This window comes from Colobus angolensis, unplaced genomic scaffold (genome assembly GCF_000951035.1).
Source record: "Colobus angolensis palliatus isolate OR3802 unplaced genomic scaffold, Cang.pa_1.0 Scaffold7, whole genome shotgun sequence".
Classification (NCBI taxonomy): Eukaryota; Metazoa; Chordata; class Mammalia; order Primates; family Cercopithecidae; genus Colobus; species Colobus angolensis.
The window spans coordinates 7,902,471-7,915,720 of NW_012120709.1; the positions used below are offsets into that span (position 1 = coordinate 7,902,471).

Consider the following 13,250-nt stretch of genomic DNA (forward strand, 5'->3'; position numbering starts at 1 on the left):
TGGGAAAACTGGCTAGCCATATGCAGAAAACTGAAACTGGATCCCTTCCTTACACCTTATACAAAAATTAATTCAAAAGACTTAAACATAAGACCTAAAACCATAAAAACCCTAGAAGAAAACCTAGGCAATACCATTCAGGACGTAGGCATGGGCGAAAACTTCAAGGCTAAAACACCAAAAGCAATGGCAACAAAAGCCAAAATAGACAAATGGGATCTAATTAAACTAAAGAGCTTCTGCACAGCAAAAGAAACTATCATCAAATTGAACAGGCAACCTACAGAATGGGAGAAAATTTTTGCAATCTATCCATCTGACAAAGGGCTAATATCCAGAATCTACAAAGAACTCAAGCAAATTTACAAGAAAAAAAATAACCCCATCAAAAAGTAGGCAAAGGATATGAACAGACACTTCTCAAAAGAAGACATTTATGCAGCCAACAAACATATGAAAAAAATGCTCATTTTCACTGGTCATTAGAGAAATGCAAATCAAAACCATAAAACCATCTCATGTCTGTTATAATGGTGATCATTAAAAAGTCTAGAAACAACAGATGCTTGAGAGGATGTGGAGAAATAGGAACACTTTTACACGTTGGTGGGAGTGTAAATTAGTTCAACCATTGTGGAAAACAGTGTGGCAATCCTCAAGTGTCTAGAACTAGAAATACCATTTGATCCAGCATTCCTATTACTGGGTATACACCCAAAGCATTATAAATCATTCTACTATAAAGACATATGCACACGTATGTTTACTGCAGCACTGTTCACAATAGCAAATAAATGGAACCAACCCAAATGCCCATCAATTATAGACTGGATAAAGAAAATGTGGCACATATACACCATGGAATACTATGCAGCCATAAAAAAGGATAAGTTCATGTCCTTTGTAGAGACATGGATGAAGCCAGAAACCATCATTCTCAGCAAACCAACACAAGAACAGAAAACCAAACACCACATGTTCTCACTCATAAGTGGGAGATTAACAAGAAGAACACATGGACACAGAGAGGGGAACATCACACACCATAGCCTGTCGGGGGGTGAGGGGCTATGGGAGGGATAGCATTAGGAGAAATACCTAATACAGATGACAGGTTGATGGGTGCAGCAAACCACCATGTCATGCGTATACCTATGTAACAAACCTGCACATTCTGCACATGTACTCCAGAATTTAAAGTTTAATTTTAAAAATGCAACTTGTCAAATGACCTAAGCTTCAAGAATATAAAACTCCAATAATGTGTTTCTAAAAATGCTAAGATGAAAACTTGATACCCTAAAGGCAAAGTCTGGTGATACCATATGATGTCTGTAGAGGAAAGAATTGTAGAGATAAGGCCAATATACTGAAATCATTTTGCATAAGGCGGGCATTGATTTATTCATTTCACAAATATGTCTTGAGTCCCTACCAGATGCTAGTCATTTTTTACAGAGTACATCCTTTCCTCGTCAAACTGGCATTCTACTTCAGAGGAAGCGTAGAACAGTAAAAGCAAACAAGCAAATAAACAAAACAGTCAAATATGAGCCCAAATCCTGAGATACTTAAGAACCATTAATTCTTTGGCAAATTATTTTACCTTTGTGAACTTCTTTTTCTGCATTTACAAGTAGAAATAATATTACCAACCACCCAGGTTTGTTATGAGGATCAAATAAGCTAATGTAAATAAAGCAAGGGCCTGGCATAGTCTTATCTGTGTTTTAAAGTCAGCTAGAGAATAAAATCCAAACTTCTTAGCTTTTGGACAGATCATAAACAATACTGTTTGCCTTGTAATCTTTCATGTTTCCTCTTCGTCCTCATTTACAGTAACCCTAGCACACTGAACATCATATTTCATTGATTCTAAGACACATATTTCTCCCATTTTAACTTCTCTAGATACAACATGTCTTATAACCTAAGCCTTCTTGCAATCACTGTCAGTCAAATGTCAGTCATTACCGTGACATAGTTTTCATCATCAGTGCATGTGCCAACATTAAAATCAATGGCATCCAGAGTTTCAGAATGAATGGCATGGCTTGAAAAAAATCCTGAGAACATTAGTGAAGCTCCTTTCAAGCCTAAGAAACAAATGTGTGTGTGTGTGTGTGTGTGTGTGTGTGTGTGTGTGTGTGTGTGTTGAGAGGGGTGGAGAATACAGGAGGAACAGTGTGGAATCAGATTTGTTTAGCAACATTCTGGAACTGTTAGTCGAAACAGGCTAATTATATGTAATTGCAAAGTCAGTTTAATTGTCTAGCACCAAAAGCTTTTGGTCTATTATGGATTCTTTAGATTGTTGTAAAGAAATCCTTTATCACCAATGTCCTTTTGGCACAGAGCACAGCACTGTGAAAAAATATGGGCACTGAAGCTTCTGAGTTGAAAAGCGATTCTGAAGACTCCATCCCTAAATGTGAAGGAACTTAGGAATACCATAACAAATGTATTTTGTTTATATCTTTTTTATTATGTGCTTGAGTTATATATGATCCAAATCTATATCTAATTGAGTATAAAGAACTATTTTAAGAAGTATAAAATAAAAATCTAAGATATAATTTAACTGATAACCCTTCTTTTTGCTTACTTCTTAAAGATACATAAAATGTCAGAGCAGGTTACAACTGATAGAAGCTTAGACTTCATGCTATATGGTATTCATGGTTACCCTAACATGGTGCCTAATGTACCAAAGGAACTTAAACAAATGTTTGTTGAAATAAATTAAGCATCTTTCCAGATGGAATACAGTGTCTGGCCTTCAATGCCCCTCCAAGAAAAGGGTTCCTGCAGAAATCCTTCCTCTAGGTAAGTGTGAGGATTTTCTTACTGCCCAGGGATCAGCTTTTTATAGCTGCTTCTGCCACCCTTCAGTCTACTCCATGCAAAATTCTGTTTCAAGAAGGCTAACACAGTAACAACAAAAATGATTTTTATCTGTAACAGTTTAACTCCCTAAAAGAATTTTTAAGTTACCTTTAGAAATTGCCATTTATAATTCTTATTATGACTCATAACTCTTAAGAACTCTTAAGATAGTTTTGTTAGGGAGTCCCATGAAAAGAATTCTTCCTAGGTTTTTTTTTTTTTTTTGAAGGTTTTGTGCTACTACAAGTCAGGACAAAATGCTTTTTGTGTCACAAATCAAAGCTGCTGCAATTGAAACATGAACTCTGCTTTGAATAGGCAGTCAATCTTAACATGACTATCCACACTATAATTGATTCCCAGCAACTTATATTTTTAGATGAATACCATGTAAATGCTTTAAAATTATGCAAATCTTGTGGTGAAATCCCCAGTTTCACACTGTCATGTGAGTCAATGTCTCTAAAACAACCTGCATTATAGCACAGAAGCAATTTTATCCACATGATGGCATTGAAAAGTAAAAGAAAGCTTTGCCTTTCACAATCTTTAGTCATGATCAGTTTGTAGATCTTTGGTAACATTAGCAATCGGAATGTAACACAATTTTGTTACATTCATAGTCTTCCTTTGGTGACAAAGATTGGCAATTTTTCAAAACCTAGTTTCACTCTTTATTAAAATAAGAGATAAAACAAAATCCTTTGCTCTTCCCCTTCTTTCTTCCCATTTGTGCCAACTGCTAGCTGTGTAGCATGTGGCAAGTCACCTACCTTCTTTTTACTGTGATTCCTTTCCTTATCAGTAAAGTGAGGATTATGAAAATGTGTTATCTCATAGGTTATAAGGATTAAATGAGTTAATACCTACAAAGCACATGGAGAATGGCCTAGCACACAGAAATCTCTAATAAATCTAGCTATTATTTCTATGCTTGCTAGACATAATCATAAAATCAACAGAGATGAATGAATAAATAGATTAATGACTTAATGAAATAAGGGAGATATAAAGCTTGACCTTCAAAGATGGCTAAGATTTCAACAGAAAGAGAAAGTGAGGGTTAAATATACTTATTACTGCTATTTATGCCCCTTTCTTCCAGTCTTCTGCCTGCACCCAGGATATAACTTAGATATAATGAGCACAGCACAAGGAATGTTAGTTCACTAGATCAGAGCCAATGTGTGGCTCTCCAAATTCCTATGAAAAGGGAGAAGAGAAGGAATGGGGGTGAGTGCACTTTTGAAGAGCATAATCCACCTGTATCCAGCTGTGCCTGGCTGAATACTGAGAGAATAGAGGATTGAGATATGGGATACTGAGAGAATAGAGGACTCCATGCAAGCTGCCAGTCCCTCAGTCCACGTGTTCCAGCCCAAAATATATTGGGTTTTGCCCACTTCACAACGACTTACTGGCTGTATAACTTTCTGCACATTGTTTAACATTTCTAAATTTCAACATTGTTCTTTATAAAATGGATGCTAAAAATAGCTGAGTGGATGCTCTGAAGATCAAATTACATTTGTATGACAACTAGAAAATAACCTGCTACAGAATAGGTATTCAAAAAATGTTAGTTGCCCCAAATATACATAAATATTTTGGATTAGTCCTTCACAGAAACAGCAACTTACATTAAACTGTATCTAATTCTAGTTAACATCATTTCTCCTCTTTGTCATGGCTGAGAGCTGAATTAGGTGGAGAACAGTTATGCTGCAATCATATAGGTTGTTTGAGTATGTGTAACACCCATTTCTGTGTTCTGCTCTAAACAGAGATTCTATAAGAACTGTGATTCAGTCAGTTCCAATGGCTTAAAGCCTCTTGAGCAGCATATCAAATTTTAGATGCCAAAGTTTAATTGAAATTTGGCATATGGATGAGCACTTCTGCATGTATTGAAAGCCATCAGAAGATTCCTAAACAAAGAGCAATCACACATGGTAATTGTATCCAACTGGAACCAATTATATTTGGCATTTTTTATGAAAGAGGGAGAAAAATAAGAATGGACTCAAGAAAATGTTTTCCTTTTATGACTTTTACCTTCTTTAAGATGAATTGCCTTATGAAGTTACTTCTTACAACTCAAGGAGCATAACTGTCTAGAGAAAAAAAAAATTATGCAATCTCTTCCTGGAGGCAAACATTGTGTTACAGAATAAATGTGGGCTTTTAAGAACATCTGGCAATCATTCCACAACCTACAATGCTGGCATCCTAAAAACGTTTCATGATAATAATGTGTTACCAGTGCAGTTGATTACTTCAAGCCAGGGGAGGTTTCAACACAAAACAGGTCATTTCCATGCAGAACACAGAGCTTCAAAGTCATCAGTTATGAGACCCACCATTAATCCAAGTGGTTGGGGGAGATGATTACTCCTAATAGAAGGTGAGCCAGATTCAAAGGTGGTTTTTACACGTGCTTTTCCCCTGGAAGAGCAAGCTTCCACACTGCAAATCTTTCACCAAAGTCCAGGTCTTGGCTTTATGGTTATAGATGCTATTTCAAAGGCTATAATAGATTATAGGATTCTTTCTGCATTCTAAACCACTACATATGTATAAGAAATCATGGTGTCGTGCATGTTCTCTTTTACTGATTTCACATATCATTCAATAAATATGTCTTGTAAGAAAATCAGGCCTTTAATTTTATTTGGAAATACCTTATACTGCTGCTGGGCTGTCGTGTTCTGATGTGACTGCCCCTTTGGGGTCAGAGAGTAAAGCCACACCTCTGTGGGTCAGTGGTGGTATCTTTGCTTAAAGCAGTAGACATATCTAATGTCAATCATCTAGGAAAGAAGGAGAATTTTTAAAAGACAAAGTTTGGAAAGTAGATATTACACCAAAGTAAAAGGTTGTGGTGGGAGGTGGGAAAGCAGTCATTCTTCAGTCTGGGCTAGGACTAAGGACTAGATTGATTGAGGACAGTCTGCAGAGGGAAAGCAAGAACACTCACTGCCAGAGAGATGATGCTTGGGTCCAGGCAAGGGTCGGTCCCTAGGAGACTCCATAAATGAGCTGGAAGAGCAGTTATAGCCAGCCAGGAGTTTTTCCCTTTTTAGTAATTCTCTTTGGAAAAGATATAGCCTCACCTCAGGTGTGCAGAGGGAACTTTAAGGGAAGAGCCTCAGGTTAGAGAGCTAAAAGAAGCGTGTAGTGATTAGTGAAGATTCCCTGAAAGATGAGTATTTGTGACAGGCAGCTGGAATATAAGATAAAGGTATCTCTTTTGATACAGACATTCACTCTTCCACCTAACTTAGCTGTCCAGATACTATTTTATTAAAGCGGCTGGCATCGTTGTATTTCTTATTAGAATAAATACCAAGGAGGAGGAAATATCTTTGTTGAAGAATAAATTACATGGCACCTCTCTTTGCTAGGCACTGTGTTAAGCATAAGGGAATGAAGGACAGACCCACTTCTTGTGGCCTACGCTCTAGTAAGAGGAAAAGGACATGTGAACAAATAAGTGTCAAAATGTGTAGCAGATGTTTCAATGATCAGGGTTGCCTAAAACAAGGGAGAAATAACAAGAGTATGATAATTTAATATGATGCATAGGCCTGAGTCCATGTTCTTCCATCTTAAACTTCCTTAAGAGAGTAAGTTACTCTATTGGCAAGTAATATCAGGGAAGATTCTCTAGCCTATAGTCTGAGTGTTTCACTCCCTTATTTATTTATCAATGTGTTCAATACTAACTTTTTTTGCCGGGAGAAAAGAAAGCACTATGTGGGGGATTTTATTTATTTGTGGTCTCTGATATTACATTACTTTAAACTGGGAATTCAAACTCTGGATCTTGGGGTTCATAAATGGGGTTCAGGTCATCCAAAACCCTCTTGAAGTCAATAAAGTTTTAAAGGATCTGTGACTCATTTTTTAAAAGTCATTTTTTGTTTTTTCATATGAAATAGAGGATAAAATTAAGAATCACTTTCAGTTTCCCCTAAGACTGCGATTCAATGTCACCTTTAAAAAAATTTTAGTACATATCCATCAGAGACCTTATCAGCATTGGAGCACTGACTCCATTAAAAGCTAGAGAGTAAACCTTTTATGTAATGGCAAATCCATAGTTCTTACAAGCTATACATTCTATAACCAAGGTAATATCAAAATATATTATGAGTGCATTTCCACTGTAAATACTTTGAATTTTAAAACTCTCATTCAAATCTCTATGTTTTGATTAATTTTTGGTATTTCCTCTTCTTTGGTGTTCTGCAATTTAAACGATATGTTTAAAAGGGTTTTTCTGTTTTACAGTAATATTGGTATACTTCATGAACATGAAAATTCATTATTTCTGGAAAATCCTCACCCATTATCTATTCAAGTGTTGCCTATCCCATTTCTACATGTTTTCTTTTCCTGGAATTCTTACCTTCTAGCTCCATTACTCTTAACAATGTTCATATAAAATATTTTTTATGTCTCTGCATTTTAGGTATTATCAATTATGCTCTAATCTGCATTTAACCCTTCCATTGAATTTTTGTAAGAATTGTATTTTTTACTTATAGATGTTCTATTTGTCCTTTTCTTTAAAAATGTCATTTTTTTCTTAAGGTTTGATTTCTTGTTTTATATTGTCAACATTTATACATACTTTAAAATATTCTTTTTCATGTTGTTGATTATCTCAACTTTTTAAAAAATCCACTCGCTACTGCATGTCTTATATTGCCTCTCACTCATGGATCGTATCATCCACTGACTCTCACTCTTGGTTGACTGTTCCCTTGTGTGTTTTGTTATTCATTATAGCAAGCATATCTTTCGCAGGACTTGCTTTCTTCTTGAAAAGCCTAGGCAATCTAGATGCTTGGTACTAGTCTTTCATAATGATTTTATGTTTTACTCTTGTAGGAGCCTCAGGAGTATTTTCCAGGTTGAGAATTTCTAGGCTAGTTAGGTAGGATATAAAAACAAAAACCCCAAAAACAATATTCTCAAGGGGGAGAGTTCTTCTTACTAATAAAATTTCCTGTTCTCACTCTATGCTGGTGGGCATATATTTCTACCCTACATTTTTATTTAATGGTTTTATGCAGGGGACAGGGATATCTCAGTTCCAGCTCTCTGCCTCATCTGGCACCAAGAGTTTGCCTTCTTTCTGTCTCATATGGACATCAGATTCCAGGTTCCTTGGTCACTGAGATGCATAACTCACAGGACAACCACATCTTCACTTCACAATCTTTGTCTTTGTTCTTAGCACATGGTAGATTACCCTTCTATTTTTCACAAAATTGGGAAATGTTTTAAAATAATTTAAAATCTTTTACTCAGTACTGCTAGGTGTCTGTAACCATAAATTTTTCAGATTGTCTTAGTCAACTGCATTGCCAGTGCTTTAGTTTACAGTTTACTGTTTCATTATTCATAATTAATCAATTACTCCTTCCCAGTTAGGAAGTTTAGTTGGACTGTGTTTCCAGATCCTGAGATTTTAGAACTGCTTAACTTTTTTTTAATGTCTGGGATTCTTCCCCAAGTTCAGAAGTGATTAACTATCGACATGTCTTTAAAGTTCTAAATAAAGGAAATCTGAAATGCCTCCTGGGACCTTGGCAGGACATGGGCCTTTCTTGCTAATAGCCATTACAAATTGATAACAATAGAGTATATTAATTGATTTGCTATTGAAAGTTGAACAAAGAGAAAATCTGAGTCATTTTCTTCTAAACACCATTTCAATTTGTTACTACTTTAACAATTAAGGCCTTATAACACATAATTGCTCACAAATAAGATAATTTACCACAATTTTCAGCAGTAAAAGCCCCGTAAATATATGTAAAATCTTTCTAAATAAGAAAACTGAAAGAGAAATTTCTGGCAAGAGTCATATAATTCATTCCACAGAAATGACAACTTACAAAGACTTGGAATCTCATAAGGGAAAATCTCAATGATTTGAGAAAGTGGCAATATTCATATCTAAAATGTACTAGTGATTGCCACTTTCAGAAATGGTATACCCCCCACTCTGAAAAAAAAATGAAATTGTGTAACTCACAAGTCAAAAGCATATGGAAGAGTTGATTTCTACTTTACCAGAGGGAATAATTTTCTTTAGCTCTTTCTTATACATCATAGGTGTGAAGTACGTTTGTTTATTGGTTAAAATTTTTCTGTTAGTTGATTATTCAACTGGAAAAAATTAAAACCTTGTCAGAGAAAACAATGGATGAAATGTAGCTATAGAACATTTTGGAAATAATAGATTAACATAAAACCAAGCTCAAATTCTAGAGCATGGCTCACTCTTACATGTATTATAGTACCTCTGACATCATGCAGAGGGTGGATGTTATGAATTGAAGCACATTAAAATATTTCTGTTGATCACTCTTCTGCTCAGTTCTATTTTTTAATAGTCCAGGATTCTTGAACTAAGGGAGAGAAATACATATTCACTAAATACTGCATGTTGAGGACAGCCTGGGTAACAGTGAGAACCTATAGCTAAAAAAACGTAATGACAATAATTAGACAAATTAGGCAGTAAGGCACATTTGAAGAAAGCACTAGGGAAAGTTTTCAGGACAACTTGGCATTATTACTTTAGTCTCTCTCACTACTGACACATAACCACAAGTTTTTTAAATCAAATAATTTTTTGACAGACACAATGACAAGTGATTATAGGGATTACAGAATGAAAAAAGGTTTTGTTCATGGGACAGTCTAATTTTTAAAAAGCAGTATAAATTTTTAGTCACCTAGTTTAGCCAGAAGGTAATGTTGCCAAACCTATAACCCTCAGACATCAGAGATCTCAAGTTTAAGCCAACAAAAATTCCATCTATGTCTTAAACTTACACCTTCAAAGCAAATTTTAAAATAGCATTTCAGACTATCCAGGATTAATTTATTTTTTTCCACTCTTTTTTCTTGTCATATATCACCTTGCTATTCAGAAGGTGATCCACAGACTAGCAACCTTGTCATCATCTGAGGGATGTCAGAAATGGAGAATCTTGGGCTGTACCTAAGACCTGCCTTCTCAAAATCTGCATTCTAACAAGATTTCCAGATGATTTGTATGCTACCCATTAAAGTTGGAAGAGTCTGTACTATGAGAAATAAAAATATCTTCTAATTTAACATATGAAGTATAAGATTTCTTTGAAGGACGATGAATTGTCCTGGAATTAGATATTGCTGACGGCTGTACAACTTTAAGGATGTATTAAGCAATAGTGCATTGTACAACTTAAATGGGGGAATTGTATGGTACGGAATTATGTCTTGAACTTTTAAAAAGAAAAATATATGCATAATTGTAAAAGGTCTTAACTTGCACAGCACAAAGATGAATGAAACCAGTTCTAACTCTTTTCCTTTATCTTTGAGAAAAGTTAGATGCTCCCTTTACTGGGGCTCACCTCTTACTTCAGAAGGGCACTGCAGGCCTTGAGGCTGGGCAGCCCTGACACAGCACCCATCTATCAAGAGGGTATGCCAGGCACCTATGGGGAGGAATCCTCCCAACAACTAAAGCTGTTTATAGAGTTAGAACCTCGGGAAACCGCTTGCGGGTGGATGTGACAAGTCAGGAAACTTGACTACTCAATCACCCAAAGGGGCAATGGGACAGAAATGCTATCTGCCCGCTGCACATGTGGTCACAGCAGTGTTGGGAAAGCCGAGTCTTTTCTTCTGGAGTCCACTCTGCTTATTCTCTACCTCCTCTCCCGTCACCCACCCAGCCAAAAGAAAAAAATACCCTAGATTCATAAACAAAAGCTTGTAGTTACCCATAGCCCAACACAAACGACCCCGACGCCCTCACTTTTATAGCCCGTGAGTCTCCCAGCCCACGCCCCTAACAGCCTGGTCTCCCCAGACGCCCCTGGGTAAAAAGCTTCGCGCCGCCGGTGGAGAGGCCTATTGGTTCTACTTCTGTCTTCACCCCAAGGCCCCAGGAGCGGGGAGAGGTCCTGGTCTAACTTTGGCTGTCCCACGGTCCAAGGACTTGAGAGCTTAGCCCGAAACGCTAAGCCAAGCGTGGAGACCGCCGCCGGGCGCACGAGTTCAGGAGTTACCCGCACGCACCCAGGCGGCTCCAGCCCTTGGAGTTCTAGTCATCTCTCCCACAGAAGCTAAGAGTCACCCGAGCGCACATCTGAATCAGCCCCCTGTTCAGATCACGTCTGTTACGCAGCGATCCTGTCTCTTGGAGAGCACAGGATGAAGGGGTCTGGAGAAATCGACCACCCATCTGATCACCTGCAATGGTGTTGGTACTCTGCGGTCTCACTCTCGTGGGCAAATATATCCATGCGTACCTACGAGGAGCAAACCTAGACACCCTCTTCCCCCCAACTCCCCGCGCGCCCCTCCATTCACTCAGGTCCCAGCCCTGGTTCTCGCTGACCTCCCAGCACCGTCCTAGGAGGTACACACGCGGGTTCAGAACGCGCGCGGACCGGGCTTGGCCACTCCTGCGAGTGCACAGCCTCCCTCCGCGCAGCCCGCGCCCTATCCGCCCCGCGTCGCCGGCACTCACAAGCAGGGGTAGTAGCCGTAGCAAGGCAGCGGGGCTTGCGGGCAGCCGTCGTCTCCTAGCTCCGAGTCCATGAGCAGATAGTCCTGACTCTCGTTGCGCCGCGCACCGGCTCCGACAGCGCCGCGGGGAGAACCGCCCCTCCGGGGTCCGAACGCCGGGCTCTGTCTCATGGCGGGAACGCCCGACTGGCCTGGGTCCCGCTCCCGGGGGAGCCGAGTGGGCAGTCCCAGCGGGCACCTGGTGCCGAGGGCGCGCGTCAGCGGCTGAACTGGTCCTGGGCAGACCGGTGCCCAGGGGACGGCGATGAGGCAGGAGGTGCAGACGCCCGCCGCAAGTAGCTCGCCCACTGGCCCGGGGAGAAATCACCACTTAAGCGGGTGCAAAGGGGACCCTGACTCCAGCTGGTCAGGCCGAGGAGACCCCGCGAGGATGCGTCCGGGACTCCCGGGCAGAGAGGGCACAGGCGGGGCCGCTGGTGGTAGCGAAGCCTAAGAGCGGAGAGCAAGGGAGACAGAGCTGAAGAGTTACTATGTCAACAGAGACTCTCCAGCCTTCAGCTCCCGCCTTCATCCCCCGGCATTCTGCATTCTCCGTCAAGATCTCCACCTTTAAAGGGATCCGAGCGACGTTCTAGAAAACAGCCAAAGCCTGTGCTGTAGCCACAACTTTCAGGAGGCGGTATGAGCCTGAACTAGGAGGAGCCAGGCACGCACTATTTTTTTCCCCTCTACTATTTAGTTGGCTTATTTAGTAAGGATACCAAGTGCGGACTTTCTAGGAAGCTTCCTTTAAGTATCACTCTCGAAAAGCCAGGGAAACCTGTTCCTTAAAAGGGACACGAGCCTCTTCTTTCTCCAGACTGCCTTCATTTCCTTTGGGCATTTTCTCTCTTACTCTCAACTCCTAAAGTTATTATGACTCTGCTTTAAAAATGAACTTTTTAGGTTCCCAACGTCAGATGTTCCCAGTTCCTGAGAAAATCAACAAAAATAGGCAAGCATTTTCCAATGATACCGATAAAGAGACCAACAACCTGCTTACTTCAGAGAAAAAAATTTCCCTTCCATCACTGCCAATGCCAGAATGATTCCTCTGCCAGATGTTTCCCACGTTTCCAAGCTGTTTTTATTTTTAAGACTTAGTTTTAAAGGCTGATTAATATGCACACGTGTGAGAAGTAAAAACTTGTCAACAAGGATGAATCAGTATTTGTAGACCTTCAAGCAGTAGTAGCCAATTAAGAATCCATTCATTCAGTCAACAAATATTTAATGAATGCCAACTGCGTTTCAAATCATTTCAGAATTCGCAGGCAAACAAGCAGATGAGGCACCTGTCTGCCCTCATAGAGCTTTCATGGCAGAAAGGGGGGATCAATTAAATAAGCAAATGAAAAAATATCAAGGACAAATGCTGCAGTGAAAATAAAACAGGTTGATGTGATGGAAGCTGGTGAATGACTACTTCAGATGAGATGGTTAAAAGAGGTCCCTCCAAGGAGGTGCTCGTTGAGAAGTGCATGGCAAGCAGCCAGCCATGAAAAGATCAGAGGCCCATTGCAATTGGATGAAAGAAAGCCAGACTGATATCTGTCTGCAAAGGTGCCTTTGCTTCCCATGAACAGGTGGACAACAAAATGAATGTTGGAAGTCTGGGAAAAAGCAATTGATTTGATAGAGGGGAAAAGAGGTCACACATTTAGAAACTTCTGAGTTTGCCTTTAAATTTAAAACTGAAACTCAGAGCAGAAGCCACTGTGTCCTGAGGATCCAGCTTTGTATTTGACACAAGTGTGTAGGGTGCCTGCCTGCATGGGTGG

The 13,250-nt window shown here is 39.4% G+C and overlaps 1 protein-coding gene across 3 annotated transcripts in view; it reads right to left on the reverse strand.

Moving 5' to 3' along the window:
- TRPC6 (transient receptor potential cation channel, subfamily C, member 6) overlaps positions 1-12,118 on the reverse strand; it is a 136,974-nt gene extending 124,856 nt beyond the window's left edge. For all 3 annotated transcript variants that reach the window (XM_011926611.1, XM_011926613.1, XM_011926612.1), the window contains exon 1: positions 11,432-12,118. In XM_011926611.1, coding sequence (XP_011782001.1) covers positions 11,432-11,601 — 170 coding nt within the window. In that variant the 5' untranslated portion in view covers positions 11,602-12,118. The remainder of the gene's footprint in view (positions 1-11,431) is intronic.
- Positions 12,119-13,250: the final 1,132 nt, after the last annotated feature.